The sequence below is a fragment of the Lepisosteus platostomus genome, chromosome 1 (genome assembly GCF_059453375.1).
Source record: "Lepisosteus platostomus isolate fLepPlt1 chromosome 1, fLepPlt1.hap1, whole genome shotgun sequence".
Lineage (NCBI taxonomy): Eukaryota > Metazoa > Chordata > Actinopteri > Semionotiformes > Lepisosteidae > Lepisosteus > Lepisosteus platostomus.
Window position 1 is genome coordinate 78,892,277 of NC_142611.1, and position 17,979 is coordinate 78,910,255.

The 17,979-nt window shown below is 37.2% G+C and overlaps 1 protein-coding gene across 3 annotated transcripts in view; it reads right to left on the minus strand.

Moving 5' to 3' along the window:
• Nucleotides 1–842: 842 nt before the first annotated feature.
• The window catches only part of LOC148678993 (uncharacterized), a 44,841-nt gene continuing 27,704 nt past the window's right edge, over nucleotides 843–17,979 (minus strand). For all 3 annotated transcript variants that reach the window (XR_015939955.1, XM_088638233.1, XM_088638232.1), the window contains 3 exons: nucleotides 4,833–4,958; nucleotides 4,039–4,125; nucleotides 843–3,533 (listed from right to left, as the gene is read on the minus strand). Coding sequence is in view for 2 of the 3 variants with exons in the window: in XM_088638233.1 (XP_088494359.1) it covers nucleotides 3,394–3,533; nucleotides 4,039–4,125; nucleotides 4,833–4,958 (353 nt within the window). In the remaining variant the exon portion in view is untranslated. The remainder of the gene's footprint in view (nucleotides 3,534–4,038; nucleotides 4,126–4,832; nucleotides 4,959–17,979) is intronic.

Here is a 17,979-nt window from a genome sequence, read left to right on the forward strand (position 1 = left end):
CTGCAAAGTGTTTGTCTAGTCTCCAATTGTGTTAAAAATCTTTTTGAATTTTATCTGCTGCTTCTGTAGTGTTCGTTAAGCTTCTACAAGCTTGAGTGTTTTAGTGGCAATACCAGAATCTAAACCATTGATTTAAACTAAGAAGAGCAGTGATGCTGGTAAGAATCTCTGTGGAACTCCACTAATTCCATCACCCTCAATTTGAGAGTTCATTTTTGTCCTGATTTAAGAGTTTCTATTGTAACAACACTATTAACAAATGCTCTTTTTAAAGATATAGATTTCCTCAAATGCGACCACCTGTCATTTAACATTTGTTCTTTTATGAGAAACATAATGAAAAGCTTTTTTTTTTCAATTTGAATACCTCATAACATGCTCCGTGTGTGTTCTGTTGCTGCTTTTTCAAAAAAAAATTTAACAGTAAGTTAATTAAACAAAACCTACCTTTTGGAAATCCATGTTGACTATCCTCTAATTCAATTTATTCACTTTTGTAGCTTGCACTTTTAAGGTGTGTAGTTTGAAATGGACAAATCTCTTCTTTATGTTGTAGATTGATTTGTCCTTTGCAATACTATGTAATACAATTTAAAGAATATTTTTTAAATAAAAGTGTTCTCTAGGTCTATAAAAATCCTAAGGGTTGTCAAATACTGGACTTCCCATCCATTCTAGGGCAAGGGTTTTATACAGCTTGATTATTTACCCATGGCTGAATCAATTATTCTGTTAACTCAACTCATTCAAGAACGGACTGTACACAAATATGAATACATTGGAATAAACTGGAAAATTATTGTGTCCTCTCTTTGCATTAATTTTGAAATAAGACCAGACTATTTACACATTAAAATAAGCTTTATTTAAAACCTGATAAAATCCGAACTTACATGAATCTGCTTACAAAGGACACCTTAGTACGGCAAAGCCCCACAAGTATTAAACATGAAAATGATCAGATGTGTCTTCTGTTGCACTTTCAGTACCATTGTGTCTGTAAAGAACCCACTGTGACAGTGCTATAAAACTTTCAAAGATATGTATGTATCATGTTCTTCTTAAATGTTTATGGATAAACGAAGGAACACATTATTGTTTGTTTACATTTCTCCTCCTTTTTATGACTTTTCTTGCAGGCATTAAAAAAAAACCCAACAAACACAACAACGAAAGCAAAAAAAAACTCACCTTCAGGTGCACTTGCTCATCCATTTCAAATAAAGCTCTATGCCCTTGAGAAACATGGCAGCGCTAAGTTGTGTTTCAACTAAACATTAATGCTTCAGACAACTGAAGGCCAACTGGAGCTTTAGAAACAAAACTCTGGGGGCTGAGGCTGAAAGCTATCTTAATTGCTGCTTTCAGCCCTACACACATGCTTACTGAAAATCCAAGCCTGAACAACAAAGGTGATGTATTATTAATACTGGAAACACAGATCTCACTCAGAAAAATAGAAACAGAAGTTGTGAGACTGCAAAAACATTGTGCAGCTGGACACTCAAGGGTCGTCCAGTCTGACAGCAAGAGCGTGGAAATGAGAACTGCTTGGCTGTCATCTATCCTTGATATTTGCTCGCTGCTTTTATCCTCTTTATTGGAAAATTGTGTTAGGTGTACACGGAGGTACCTAACAGATGATTAATTGTGTGCGTTTCCCTCCTCCTGGTTTTTAAAATGAACTTATATTGAATAGGAATTAAGAAACTCGAGCTATTTATATATGTGGAAAACAGGCCTCATACAGTTTTGTGCCACGTCTCTTTTGAGTTCCGATGCATTAGGCGGATGCATTATTGAATTGCTTTGAATTATGCTTGCTTCAGCTGAGACCACATTAATGTTTGTTAAGGAGAAGTCATAACTTCACAAAAAAAAAATGATGCATGCTAACGTTACTGCAGGACTTCAATCTCCACAGTTCTGACAATGTATAATTAGGAAATGATAAAAAACATGTAATTATTGTGCAAATCAAATAAACGTTATAGTCAATTGCCATAATATGTCTGAGGCATTAGTAACAAGTACATCGCCAAAAATGACTAAGCTGCAGGTAAAATGACTGTTCTCTGTGGGTTTGTCCTAGTGTTATGCTAATAAAATAATTTTATTAGATTCACTGGTATTGCTCTTCCACATACTGTTAAGCAGGGTTTTTATTAACTTTGCAATCAGAGAGGGAATGTATCCAAGGTATTGATAGATTGGAGGCTATGATTTAAAGCATTTCTTATTCATGCATGATATTATTTTTTATTTTGTTTTTAGAGTAATACATAATAATGTAATATGGTATGTAGGTATATGCCTCTTTAGCTTCACTCCACTCTCTGGGAACACATTACGACTCTCATTACTTGGTAAAATAATTCACCATAAGGTGTGCAAGAAACAATTCCATTTAGCGGTTATTGTTTTTTCAATACTGCTTTTGTTTTGAAAGTTGAGACATCCTGCATCCAGCAAACACAGGGACTTTATTTCTCACCAGGAGATGAGGAAGCAGCAATACTAATAAATGACTTCTGCATGAATGGTCTTGCCAGAAGGTTAGAATAAACATTGTGTTAATATCCAGTACTTCACTGGCATTAGATTACAAAGAGCAAATGTATTTTAAGCTTTGAAGATGTTTTTGCAACATTTTCTACTGTATGTTATCATCAAAGCATAGGACAGTGTATTTTCTTATTTATATGAGATATACAGTATGTGATACAGTATGTGTCGTTTATATGAAAAACTGAAACTAACTTTCACATGTAAATACCATCTGATGCCATTCTGTACCTCCTGTGTTCCCTTTCCCCCCAAGTGGATAACCCTTCCATTTACACAGTAGTGCACAAAAGGAGAGTTTAATGCCAATTTTTAGTGCTATTACATTTCTCACTTCTTATTCTAATGACTATGTTCTTCACATGTGGCTGTTATTGTCTTGTGCCTGGATTGCAACTTGCAGTTGCCATTACTGGGGGGAAAAACCACGCCAATTCATTAATTAACTATATCGGTAGGAATATTCAAGGCGGTGGAGTTTGGGTATGAAGCAGTGCAGCAGAACACATTAGCGTTGTTAACATCCACACATACTACATGACACTTCACGTAAAGTATTAGCATAAAATATAAGAGAATGAAAGCATGTATTTCTGCAATATTTGGCCCACACAATATTGTACTTTGCATCAACATAATACTTTAGTGTACACTATGAGTTTTCTTTTTAAAACTCACCTGAATGTGCTTGTTTCAGGGTTATTGGGATAGGTGTTTTACTTAGATTAAGAAATCTTTGATAATCTTTGATAATGGCGTATAAGGGGGTACAGCTGTATTGTTGGAGTGTTACAATCAGGAAGCTCACTTTGTTGATAACATGTTACATCAGTAGCTGAAGGGCCTTCTCACTCCTCCTCTTGATCTGTTGTGTGGGAGGATTGCCTGTGTCCTGGATAACCCAGATGGGCCCAGCACTCCAGTGGTAATGGCCCTCCTCGTAATTGAAAGAACACTACAAAAGTCACCTGAAATGTATAAAATCAAGAAATCATTCCTAAACTGTAGGAGGCCTAGAAGATCATTCTAAGATGCAATGTAATCTGTCATTTTGATGATGCAATATGTCACGTCTTAGAATGATTCGAATTATTTCCCCTCACACATCCCATCCATACGTACGCCTTACATACGCACACTCAGATGGCAGAAGTAAGATTTTTCCAGGGCTGCTCTCAAACAATCAGTTTGCCCTCTAGGCAAAGTCCAGAGCCCAGATACCAGTGGCATCTGTACTAGTGGGCTAAGCCTCTGTTTTGAATGATCACTTGAAAGCCTGCAGGAAATATATCATGTTACATGCCCTTCTAATTCATTTGGTCACAAAAGGCATCAAACCTGTTACCAGTTCTTGAGCAATGTGCTTTTCCTAATGGTTTGATGACTGTTTCCTGGAATGCTCTTACCATAAAGTTAAAATTAGAACATTAATATTATCCATGGTGTGAGTGTGTATCTGTGTCATCTGTGTACCTGTGTCCTGCGATGGGCTGTCCAGGGTGTACCCCACGTTATGTCTGCCGTTTCCCAGGATAGGCTTGGGCTCTCCCGCCACCCGGTCTTGGAAGTTAGAAAATGGAGAGAGTTTCTGTTACTTCACATTCCATAGAAGTAAATCTGATACGTCGTAGTTTTCTGTTTCATTTGTACTCCAGTTGTTGCGATAGGTATAAACAAATGAGCAACTTTCTAATCGTTGAAATCAACCTCCTTCTTTTGTTTCGTGTTTGCTTTTCATGCTGCTGCTCACGCCAATGACAGCTTCAATATGCGTTGACCTTTTGAAACTGAAATATAACCTTCTTTAACTTAAGCTGATCAACACTTTTGTGAGATATTCTCTTAGCACCATTTTCCATCATTTTCCCTTTATCTACTGCAATTAGTTCATCCTAAACACTTGTTTTTTTCCCTATGCTGTTGTAGAGGTAAAAACTCTATGCAGTAGTTTTATCCCCATTAACTTTCCCATTTTGACTCTCTTTGTAGGGTCTCTTTACTTCCTTTGTATTGTGTGTGGCTGACTTGCCCCTCTAGCCCAGATGCTTTGTAACCCTTTACGTGTTCGAAGACATGCTTTATTACACCTTTCCTTGTTTCCATCCCTCCTTCTTCTAACCGCTTATCAATTCAGGGTCACCAGGGGACCCAGAGCCTGTCCTGGCAACCACACCAGACAAGGCAGGACACACCCAGGACAGTCCATCAGAGGGCAAACACAGGCACACTCACACCAGGGCCACGTTCCCAGACGTCAAGTGACCTACCTGCATGTCTTTGGACTGTGGGAGGAAACCAGAGCACCCAGAGGAAACCAATGTGAACATGGGGAGACCATACAAACTCCAAACAGGTAGCACCCCAGGTCTGGAATTGAACCTGGGACCCCAGCACTGCAAGAAATGCATTACCATATTAAAGAAGTTCGTCTAGTCAGAATTATTCATCTGAGAATTAGTGCCTTTTTTGAGTAGCAAGAAATACTTGTATGGAAGTCAAGGAAAAACAAACAATATCTTGTTTTTCTAAGCTTACTTTCATAGCTAAATCCTAACAAAGTTGTGCGGCACTGGCAGCTTACTGGGGAAGCAGTAGCTATATGATACAAGGCTCCTCAATTGCCTCTGAAGTGATCGTCTTGCTTCAGACGATCAAAGCCAGTCTCTCCCTAGATAGTGCATCTGAAGTAAAAGGCCCTTTGGGACCATTCTGGAGTATGTTCATATTTTAGAGAAACGAATAAAACATGCAGAAGACCTTTTTAGAAATTAGCCTCCCCTGGCATCCTTTCCATTTGTCCAAAGGGACTATGCTTTGTCTAAAACACTGCCAGTGTGCCCTTAATTGCTGAGCTTTTGAAAGGGAGGGCTGATTGAAATTGCCCATACATTACATTTTGGGTAATAAGAAAGAATACTTCAGTCTCCTTCGGTCCTCTTCTCTACCTCCATGGGACACCTATTATTTTAACAAACAATAAAATGCAGTTTCTAATGGAGGAAGATGATGTTCAAAAGGAGAGTTGAAATATGCTGAGGATAATTAACTTCACTGTAAATAATTAAGACTACTATATTAAAAAATATGGTCACATTCGACAGTGACCGGGCCATTCCTAGTGAAGTCATTAAACTGGCCTCTGTAGGGACGAGACACAACATAAATATAGAAACAGACATGCAAAGAAGAGGGCAAATAGAAGAGAAAAGCAACATCATCATTACTCATCATCAGTATCATCTAAACCTGTGCCTTGGGAGAGCTCGTCTTTCCAGTCAGGCTTGGAACCCGATTCTGCCCAGGTATTCTGAATGCTGAGGAGAATCCAGACTGTGCTTTATCATAGAAGAGAGCTTGCTGTGTTATGTGTTTGTAAATTCTGTTTTTTTCTGTTGTGGAATCCTAAGCTAAAGATATCTTTCTTATTACAGTTATGGATTGTTAGAATAGGGAAATTGATTCACATCAGTTTTTTAGAGAGGGAGGGTTATTCCTGGATTGGATTAATTTTATTAGCATGCAGGTTCTCTCTATTTAACCTGTTAAGATGTTTGTGGTCCTCAGTTTATATATAATTATGCATTTTCCATGTCTTCAGAAAATAGGTCTCCGCAACTCATTGATTGTATCTATCTACCCATGATGTAAGCATTTTGTGTGTTGTGAGGTTGTGTTTTTCATTAGAATACATTTCTGTTTGTCTTGTGTATGTCTGGGCCTGACTATTACTCCGTTATCAAAGCTGTGCTGCAAAGCTCAGTTATTTCCTGACCTGTATTTTTGTGATAATGTGAGTAAAACGTTTTTTCAATCAATCATGGCTCCACTATACATTAAATCAGCAACCTACTGTGCATTTTCTCACCTGTGGACAACTGAGTCCAGCTACAGGTTACATCATAAAAAATGCTCATCCGTTCACCTGGCCTTAGATGGAATTCTAAAACATTCTCTCCGTGAGGCCACAGTTAATTGCAGTGATAGACTTTCCCAAGAAGAAGGATATTGGATTGAAAGAAGTTCATCAAGCCTTGCATTCATGTATGTTAGCCCGCCCAAGCTATCCATAGACCAATATACTGAGAGATTGCAGAATTACAAAACTGCAGTAGTATTCCAGTATTTGAGCTACCAAAATAACAGTTCCCATGTAATCAGGTTTGATTGCAAAGAAGTCTATTATATTTGAATCCAACTGCTGATTGCTTCAGTAGAGGTGTTTCATGCTACTTACAGTATGGGGAATTGTTGCCAAAATAATCACAAGCTGTGAAAAAAAAAACATTCTTTCAGTGGCTTGCAAAAACACTGTTGACATTTGTGTTTTTATTGTTACACCCCAGGGTAGGGCAAGATCTAAATGATGGAAAATAGACAGCACGTTTTATCATTTGGGCAGATCTGTCTTCTCAAGCCTACAATTCACAGATGTGACACACCTACAGTATAATTTAGTAAAGTTATTAGGATTCAGAATGCAGTTCTGCACACAAAGTTAGCAAAAGACAAATAGCTAAAACATTCACACAAAAAATTCTGAGGAACATCATTTGTAAAATACACATTTATTAAAATAAACTTTTTTTTTTTAAATGGCACCTTTGGGATTTTATAAGATTTTTTTTTTAATGTTGCTGTTATTTTAATACATACTTGTATTTTGGTGAATCGTATATTAATACAAATCACCAAACTCTGCAAAATAAAGACCAGGAACCGAAACTACATGGGCAGGCTCACATATTAATAAGTGCATGGATAAATGAAATATTAGAGATGGCGTTAGTTACAGGTAGGTAAGGATTCTGCTTTTGGTCAAATTAATGTTCTATGATACATACTGTACTATAAGAGCTTTTTGTCTCAATCAAACACAGAGAGATGTGCATACCAGTAGACCAGAGTTAACTTTTAACCCTCACTGCACCTTATTTAAGAAATATTCTATTACTGTTATTTGTAAAAAATAATAATATTGATCAAAAACCTGCCAAAAGCATTGCCCCTGTCTGTACAATACAGGGGTAAATGACGAAGTTGGCTACATGGTCTCATCCTCAGAGATCCTGAGGTGTGCTTTGGTAAACTGACTCATTGTGGTTTGGGTTCCTTCATTAAGTCAGTCAGAGACCTTACTATTTCTGAGGTGATCTGTTGTGGGGAGGATTTGTGAGGTACAGTGATGTCATTGAGAGGGTGAACTGGGCCTCCATCGTTTCATAATTGTTGTAATTTAGGATTCTGCTTATACCAACAAGGTACATTGACATGATTCTTCAAAGCACATTCATCCTACCCATTCATTATAACCACAAGTCAGTCTGTTTGTGACAACAGTAGTTTGTTTCTTACATGTGATACAAGGGTGTGTACGTTTTATGTGTGCTGTATATGGTAAAAGGGCAAATAATGTATCTGCATGGGAACTATAGCTGACAGGTTTGGAGGGACTACGCGGCTGTCTTGCCAGGGAAAAGCCGGACCTGAGGCGGAGAGGTTTCACGGACGTCTGCTCTTTATTACGCATCTCTCAGAACTGACAGAAAATGCCAAAAAACCACAGAGGCACCTTAGTGCTGTAACACATTAACCAAAACATACGCGCAACAGCATTGTAAACACGATGGAGTTTACGGAGTGCATTAGGACAGGAGTTTACAGAAAAAACGTGCAAATGGATAGCTTCGCCTTGAATATTTCTGCTGCGCTGTGTGCATGTACAGTTGCAGGCCTCACGATGGCCTAAGATGAGGAAGTTATTGTGACAGAATTCCCAAGGACCACCATCAGTGTTGGAAGTCAACAGTGGCTGGATGTCATAGTAGACTTAATTGCTACTGGTGTGGGCTGTGCTGGTCCTCACTAGGAGATGACTGAGAGACTTTAAATCCGACTTTAAATCCGTATGCTGTTCTCGCTGCCAAATTTTGATAATGATGAGCTGTCCTTAAACAACCTTAAGTGGTTGTTTTCAACATAGTTTATATACTGTGGCACCACCACTAACTCTGTTGCTAGAGCACGAGACTCACAATCTCGGGGTAGCGGGTGCATGTCCTACGTCGGGCAGGTTAGGTTAGGTTAGGTTTCTCCAATAACCCATACTGGGCAGCAGCAGCATGGCAGCGGCCGAGGATCATGTTTCCATGACAACCGCAACAACACTAGCGCTATCTGCGTGGAAGGAAGGCCTGGTGATCCACTTCCGGATCCTGCCAGAAAACTCTACGGATGGTGACGGGGGAGCTGTCCACAGGGCCGCCATGAGTCGACTCCGACTCGACGGCACACCCCTATCCCCATATACACTGTGCCATTTAAGAATCATTTACACGGTGATATTGATTGTTAGTTTATTAAAATATCACATTATTGTTGAGAACACCTATTAAAGGAGATTAACATCTAGTTGTAGTGAAACAGCCACATATTAGATCATTCATGGAGGATAGGTTAGATATTTCAAAATGTTCCTGAAACAGAATGTGTTGGCCTGCTTAACCATAGGAGTCTCTCGCCACAAGCACTTAACCTGACTAAGCCTGTATGTTGAAAAATAGATGGTAAAGTAAAATTTGTATTTACCAGTAATAATAGCAATGCGATTACCGGAAGTCACCATTTCTGTCACTAAAGAATAACAGAAATGCCTTAGACTACAAATGAAGGAATTAGACTCCAGGGATATCTTTTTGCAATAATGTGTAACAGTTGAAAATGTGTTTAACAGAACAAATAATCAAGAATCCCTTTAAATGACACCAGCCTCACTCTATCAGCTGCCACTGAGAATGATAATTATGGTTTTATAATGCTTTAATTTTAATTATTAATTTGGCATTTTGTTTTTAAGCAGTACGTGCATTAGAATCCATGTTTATCTTATGCTGATTACTAATTCATCACCCTAATTTGCAATAGCGCTTGCTGTCAGATCACTGCCACCGATTAGCTGTTTCCTCAGTCTGATCTGCAGAGTCTGAAGCAGCTGCTCACACAACTACTTGCTTTCAGCATTTAGAATCACTTTTTTGCTTCAGGTAAGAGCAACTTCGCTATCTGAAAGCGACCTGGGTGTATTGAGTTGTGTGGTCACCTCAAGGATCTGTTCATTTCATTACTCAAAGTTCATAATGCAAAATGTATACCTTAGGAAAAGCCAAAACCAGATTAGTAAAAATGAATTTGACAAAGTAATAAGAACATAGAATGGTTACAAATGAGAAGGGGGATGTTTTCTCCTTTGGCTGCTTATAGCTTAGTGTTCTGAAGATTCTGTTTCTTTATTTTTTTAAAGGATCACACTGTAACAGCTTTCACCACAATTCCTGGGAGTTGTTTCTTTATTCCCACAATCCCCTGCATGAAGGAGTACCTCCTGTTTCTGGTCTTAAACTTCCCTGAACATTATTTTCGCTTGTGTCCCTCTGTTCTCCTGTCGCTGTCGGTTGTGAGGTCTCAAATTTTTCTCATTCAAGGCCTTTTGGGTATTTTGAATACCTGAATCAGGTTCCCTCAGAATCTTATCTCTTCCAGTTGTGATTTTCTCCTTCAGGCCAGGAATGAGCCTGATACAGTAGTTCTCTTTCATACTCTTGAACAGCAACATCTGCAGTGTAATATGGTGACCAAAACTGAACATTGTATTCCACTGTATTCCATTTATTTATCCACTGCTTAATATTAACAAGATTTTCCCAGAGATAAATTCTACACTCATAAAATGTCCAAGCATTTAGTTGGCCTTATGTAACTTACCCACACTCTCTAGATGAAGACAGTGATGGGGCTACATTGTTACAGTTATAGGTGACTAGAAAGCATCTCTAAACGTCTAGATAAAGTGTGTGACACCTACTGTAGCAGTGCAAACATTTCCAGCTTCTAAGCAAAGGGGATGTTTGCTGAGATGTAGGAGGTTCAGTGCCCGTGATCAAAGCGATCATAAAGTCTACCTTAGTTAATTAAGTTCTGGGCAAATGATTAAGTGTCAATTCAACTGTCCAGAAAGACACCATATAAGATCAGATCAAGGAAAAAGGAGGAAAAAATAAGAGAACACGAGAGAGGAGACAGGAGGAGATGGAACTTGAAGCATGTGTGAGGCGAGAGTTCTTTGTTTGACATCATCAGAAAAGACCTGATTGGAGCTAAGTATTTAAACCTTGATAACAGAGCTTGCCAGTCTGTGTTTTTAGGGACATTGGAAGGAGATAGGCTCATCTTTATTTTGTGGCATCCAGGTTAGAAAGAGAGATTTAACTGCAGGTTGTATTCTATTTAGTTTAGGCAGCTTCTCTACTTGGTAGTAGTCTGGGGTTTTCTAGGTGGTCTAGCAACGTGTCTGTAAACTTGTATTGTAAATAGAGAAACTTCTGTGTTATATATTTATGCTGTGTGTACTGTAGGGTGTGTATTGTCATTGTTAATACATTTTTGTTTAACCAAATGTGTCTGAAATATTGTTTTTTTCACTAAAGCTGTGCCAGAGAACAAAAACATTAAAATGTCTCTAACTTAATACACTAAACGCTAAACACTAAATGCTCGTGTATATTCTTGGAGACATCCTTACTAGTTATGATTGTTACGATTGTTTATTTTACAGTAGTTATTGACTAAGCTTCTCAGTCAATTCAATGATCCCATCATTGAATTTGAATTTAACATTTTCTGCATGTATACAGTATCACCTTACTTAAATTTCATGTTATACATCTTCCCAGTGCTTAATTGTGTCTGTCTTCATATAATTCTTGTGTTCCATAAACTATTTGCAACTCCACCTATTATTTCCAGTAAGTCATTTGTGAATTTGACAAGGTTATGCCAGAGTATAGCGATTATTGATATACAGTAGATTAGGACGAGCTACAACTGATTCCTGTATCCTGCTCATGACCTCACAGCAGTCTTAGGTAATCCCCTTATCAGTATGACTTATAAACAGTTTTTTTACTTGTGCCAACGTAATAGTAAAACAAATGATTTAATAAACCCCTAATAGCTATCTTGGTGTCCCTCAAAATCCCTTATCCTCAAAATAATATTCAATTTGGCACCCTGACCATTTCCACTTTTCTCGCTGGATATGTTTGGTCTTGTTCCATTGGAAACAACCTGTTGTGTCCACCTGCACTCGCTGGATAAGGGATGTGATGCATTTTCTCCACTTTGGAAAAAATAGTTCTCCTTCGGTGGCTCTACTGCTATTGTTTTCTGCCGGGTGGCCATTTCTAAACTTCTTTAAGAGCTTGTAGTTTGACCCAGACATGTGAAAGACCTTGAAGACTGTGGCATCTCTCTTCTGTCCTTCTTGTTCTCTTTTCCCTTTGCCTTTCTCTTTCACAACTCTGATTTCTTTTTTTTCTTCTCCTTTCTTTCTCTATACACAGTATATTAATGCTTGATTTCTACAGTTTGTTCAGTTACCAAGTCTGCCATACCATGATGACTGCTCACATTTGTTCCTTATTGTATGTGGGTACTTTTTACATTATACTTTTGTCTTCTCTAAAAATATCCAATAAACAAATCAAATACATCTTCTTGAAGAAGAAAGCATTTTACAAAATGATTGAAAAATAACAGGATACAGTTAAAGAAAAGAAGTGCAATTAATAACAAGTATTGATGAAAGGGATATGAGAAAACCCCAGAGAGATGTTGAAAATAATATTGCAATGGAAGTTAAATTACATTTTTTTCATCATTACAAAAGCAAAGGAACAATAAAGAATGTGATTAAAGGGAAATATTTCATTTACAGTAGGTGTTTACCTCAAGAAATAATAACGTGTATCATGCTGAGAAAAGTTCTTTCTCAAGAAGTTATTAGCCTAGAGGAAGTGTTAAATGCATAAAAATATGTTTATATTTCATAAAACCAATTACAATATGATGATATTCTACCAATTGAACTTAAAGAAACAAGAGATATAATTCATAGCCTGTTAACACTTCCAAAGCTGTTCCAGCAACCACAGAACACAGGGGTAATGCTCATTTACAGGAACATACTCTAGCTAATGTAACTCCCATCCATGAAAAGGTATCTATGGACCAACAGGTCTCCTATTATTTGTAAGGGTACCAAAACAATGATTAAAACTAAAATACACAATCATCTGTATAAGAACAGGACATGGATTTAGAAAGGTAAAGCTTGCTTACTGCAACAGCAGTAATACGGTAGATACCGTAGCAGTAATTAGGGCTGCATGGAGCATCCTACCTTCATATCCTAATACTCTAGTGTAATAAGACCACTTCTCTTGCATTTATAGCAGGGGTCTAGATTCCAGTATAGCTAGCAAACTAGTCAAGTTGATTCCAAACCAGAACAATGAGTAAATTGTGTAGAACCTGCAAACAATTTAGTCATGTCTGAGTCTATGACATTTAATGGAAAAAGTGCAGGGGTTACTTGCAAGCAGCAGAAGATTCTTAAATTAAATGATAAATATGAGATGAGAAACACTGGGCTTGAAGAAGCTAAACATTTCTGCTGACACAGGCAAAGGTAGACCTGAAGTTATGCCAGATACTTAGGCCAAGAACTTAGAAGTGATACCTCTAAGATACAGTAGCTCTCTTTGAAACAACAAATGTGCCAGTCACTTCTCGAGGGCCAGGGAAGCAGGCAGACATTAAAAGATTTAACATATGGTTGAAATCATGGTGTAGATAAAGGTTTTAGGTTTATGGGATATTAGGCTTTCCTCTGGAACAGATGTGATCTGTGCAAACTGGGTGGCATACTTCCCAAGTCAAGAGGGATCAAGTAGGAAAGGGTGTGTGTAAGGCGACTGAAAATGTAAAACTTAGAACTAGTGGAACAGGGAGCCTAATCAAATGGAGAAACACTGATGCTTTAATACAAAACAGGACAAGCCCATATTATTGGGGGATTTCCCATGTAAACTGGGAAGCCAATTGGGAACTCAAAAGACCCACACAGAATCCGAAAAAAAGTAAGAAAAGCATTTGGGAACTGTGACCACAGCACCATTCCATTTTGAGGTGCACGAGTATTTCAGAATAACTTTTAAGCGTGAATGGGTATTTCAAAATTAGATGGGCAGAGTCTACCAGAAGGGTTAAAATAATTTAGAAAGGCAGAGAATGAGACTGAACCTAAGAGAGACCGGGTATTGAAATGTAAATAAATTCAGTTTATTATAAAGATTATTATAAAGATTATAAAGACTGGGGAACCAGATGTCAAAATGTAGAAAATGCACAACTGTCCTTCAACAAACGTTGTACTACAAAAGCAAGGAAATCCATTCTAAAGACTAGTAACAAAGGAGTTTTGTAACCAATTACAGGTTAAATATACAGCAGACTTTCAGATTTAACTGGCTTAACTGGGGAAACAAAGAGAAACATGATTGGGAGGAATGAAAAGTGAAAGCAATAAGATCAGTAGAATGTTTTTAAGGGTTTTTAAATTGTCGACACACCCTTCAAGTCGGTGTTTTTTGCTTGAAGCCTTTCATCATGAATGCATGTCAGCCTTAGAGTGCTTAGACTCACCTGATGTGAAGCTGTTAAAACAACAAGTAGAGAGACTTGGGCAGGAGGTTGACAGCCCGCAGCTGGCACTGCCCAGTCAGGAGGCAATGACACTTGTGTGGTAACTCACATCAGGTGCCAGGAGGATAACAACAACAACCTGCTTGTTGGGGAAACCACATCTGGAGCCTTTTTCCCACATCCCAGCATGCCCTCAGCGCAGACTGCAGCTGGGATGGGGGAAAAAGGTGACTCAGGTTTCAGAAGGGCCTTTTTTTTTCTCTCGCTTGGATTACATTTCTGATAGAACTGGGCCAAGAGATACGACGGCAACCTAACACAAGTGTTCTGATTGACTGCTTGTCTAAAAGAGACAGCAATATGAGATAAAAGAGAAGAGCAGAAAACCGAGAGATGCTGTTCACAGTTCCTCTCCAACGGTAGTATTGTCACTGATGTGATGCTGTATGTCCAGTACCTGTCTTTGACACTCAGCACGCAGTATTCTGGTGGGTTCTCTCATTGTCTTTTCTGTATCTGGGCTTAGCTTTGCCTGTCATGTTAGATGACAATTTATTTTGACTAACCTAAGGCAATTGACTCTCATTGTCAGGTGTAATGTACCTTAACACTCTCAAAAGCTCAAGATTATACCGGGATCATTTGATACATGTGGAACTTCAAGGGCTGAGCACCAGTGAAATGTGATAATGGCGTTTCACATGTAGCGCCAGTATGCGATCTATGAAGGTACTTCTTACTGATTGAGAATCTCTTCAACCCAAATCTGCACATGCTGTATCACCATGCTGAATGACTAAAATTAAAGGAATACAGTAGGCACAGTGTCTCTACGCTTCACATGCCCAGCTCTGCAGTAAGATAAAAAGAAATTCAATCAGGTTATACATGTGAACGTGTCAAACACAGTTGAAGAGAAAATGTTGGGAGCTGAGGGTTAGTCACATCTTGTAGAAACGTGAACTTAAAAGAGGTTTTCCTGGTGTGTTTGCACTTGCATTCAGGAAACATTTTGGGGTATTTCAGTATATTGAGTTCCAAATGTCTTGTTTATACTCGCAGTTTCCATCCAGGAGAAAAGTGTACAGTGGAAGGCTGTATAGCAAGTCAGGCATCCATTTGTATTGATGTTTTCAGATATTTTGTAGATGAATTTTGATATATATATGATTTATAATCCTTTCCTATAATCTAAATGTGTGCATACAGTATATCACACTAACGATGTGTCAATGCCGGAGTGCAGGATGACTTTATTACACGCAGCACACAAACATAAAGTAGTATAACACTAAAGAATATTTGTACAACAACTCAACTGTATTTATTTTGATGCTATAACGTGATAGCTAAGTCATGTTGACATTGCTTGTTAGAGTGCTGTGCCACCGGGGAATTTTCTGGGGTCATGCTGGAATGTGTGCTGAATTCAGTTACTGCATACCCCACAAAATTCCAACTGGGTCAGAATATGACCTCACCTTTTTAAGAGCTCTTCATTTGCATAAGTATTTGATTGGAGTTACAGTTTTTCAATTAAAATACTTGCTTTGGACAAAGACAACATTTAAAAGAACAAATGAGCATTACCTCTGTTTACAGTCTAACATTTTTAACTCATTCTGTCCAACACAACATATATGAGGCTAATATGAACCAGATTTAAAATATATGGTCGTTTTAACACAAGTTGGCAGGATTTCAGCATTACCTTTCTTATTCCTGGAATGAATAATTTGCACAGATAAAAGTGCTAGCTAACCCATTACAAAATGGTCGGAACAGGCTATTCACAATTATAAGTTGAATTCAGTGGTTTCATAACCCACACACAAACAAAACACTCAAAATGTGTTCTCCAAATGTGCTGTCTTCACCTTCCTAGGTTAAAAATGACACATCAGCTTTATCTTGATTTCCAGTTACAGTATACTGTATATTATTGGGTCCAGTCAACAAGTGTTGGTATAGATGGACACCACATACAGTAGATGGTGTGCATGTTGGTACTGAAGTCTGAAATGCTATGAAATGCATGCCATAATTTAAATTCTTAATCATTTCCTCTGAAGTAAATTCATTGAAAATACATTCTAGCATTCTGGCACATTCTAGAAAAATACTCCAGATGTCTATATACTCAGTACTGGTTACTGTATTGTTTTTTCGACTGTTTTTGAAACTAATGCATTCTCCTTCTGGGACAGCTCTGGTCTCTGACAGATGTCTCCAAGTTTCACACAACCTGTTGAAATGGTTGGAGTTTCAGTTATGATAATCTAGATATTTCTTTCTGACACTTTTATGGAACCCTGGGCAGAAGACTATTGAACTTTCATTACAGTGGAACAAAACAATCCTCCAGTTACAGTAACCAGGAATTTGAGCATGTAGAGAGCCCACAGATGTGAAGGATCACATTTCACAAGCTTCGCTGCCGCATATAGTTCTCTTTCTCTGCCCAAACAATCAGCAAGTCCTCACAACAGTTTAGAAAGGACAGCAAACAGTTCATGAGCAAGATTCGAACCTGTCATTCAAGCCGGGCAGTTAGAAACTGTTAGACGAGACTCAGTCACAGAAGTATCAACAAATTTATGAACACAAAATGATTTCGCTTTCTGAAAATGTGAAAGTAAACCTCACTTCATTTTTCCCTGTTCATAATTCGCCTGCAGACAGAGGCTGTTTCAGAATAAAAAACACACCTACTTGATTTTGTTACAATTTTAAAAAGGTTGGATTCTGGAAAAATCAAATAGCGTGTATTGCGTGAGAAGTGTGTAAAGTTTTGACATTAATAGAGAACAAGACTTAAATGTAGTTTCTGAAAAGTTTCCATAAGATATCATTTTTTAAAGTATCCATGATGTAGGAGAACAACTATATCTTAAAAGAAAAGATTTTGTTTCATACTTAAACATTGAAAGACAAATCTAGCTTTCTTATAATAATATTTTGATTTAGCATTGATAATATATTTAATTTGACAAAATTGAATTATATTTTCTTGTTTAATTATTATGTAAAGTTTGACCTGTAAAGTTGAAAATTGTTTTAATGGCATAAATGCTAATGTAATAGTTTATTTATTTTTAGGTACATAAAGTGTCATTCCTCATATAATCCTCATTTTGCAAATGAAAATCAGAAAACTAAGTTTTAATGTTTTTTTAAAGCTAATGATGTTGTCATAATTCAATAGAAAAATGTTACAAAACTGAATGTACAGTACCATGGTATCTCTAACTATAATAAGAAATTATTCTCACATGGGTGAGAAAAGTGAGGCTTGCTACAGTATACATATACTTTGGTGAACATGATATTTCTAGTTCCATTCACCTAGTTAAAACCAAATTAATGTCTAAAACAAATTCATTATGTTTATTTTTTTAACAAATTAATTAATGAACAAGCATATTTTAATATAGCAAAGATTATTCGTAATTATATAATCATACTAAAAGATTATTAGTGTTGTTATTTTTGTTACTACTATTATAAAAGTACTTATACATTAAAGGTTTTTAAATTGTTACCCTCTGATTCACCATCTGACATTTAGAGATTTTAAATGTCTTACACCTTGCATAAATCCTAGCAGTAAAATATGAATTTTAAAAATATTAAACATGTGATTGCATAGAATATATACGAAACACTGATTAACAAGTTTAATTATTTCTCTTAAGTGAATTAAAGAATCTACCATTATTCTTAAATGTTACTTAGTATCTTGTTGATGTCCACAGTAGCAAAGGATGATACTGTAATTTTATTTTGATTTAATTTTAATGAAATAGAAATAAAAGCAAGTTTAATTTGCAGAACATGATAAAGATTTTTTTTTAATGTTTCTATAAATGCATATAA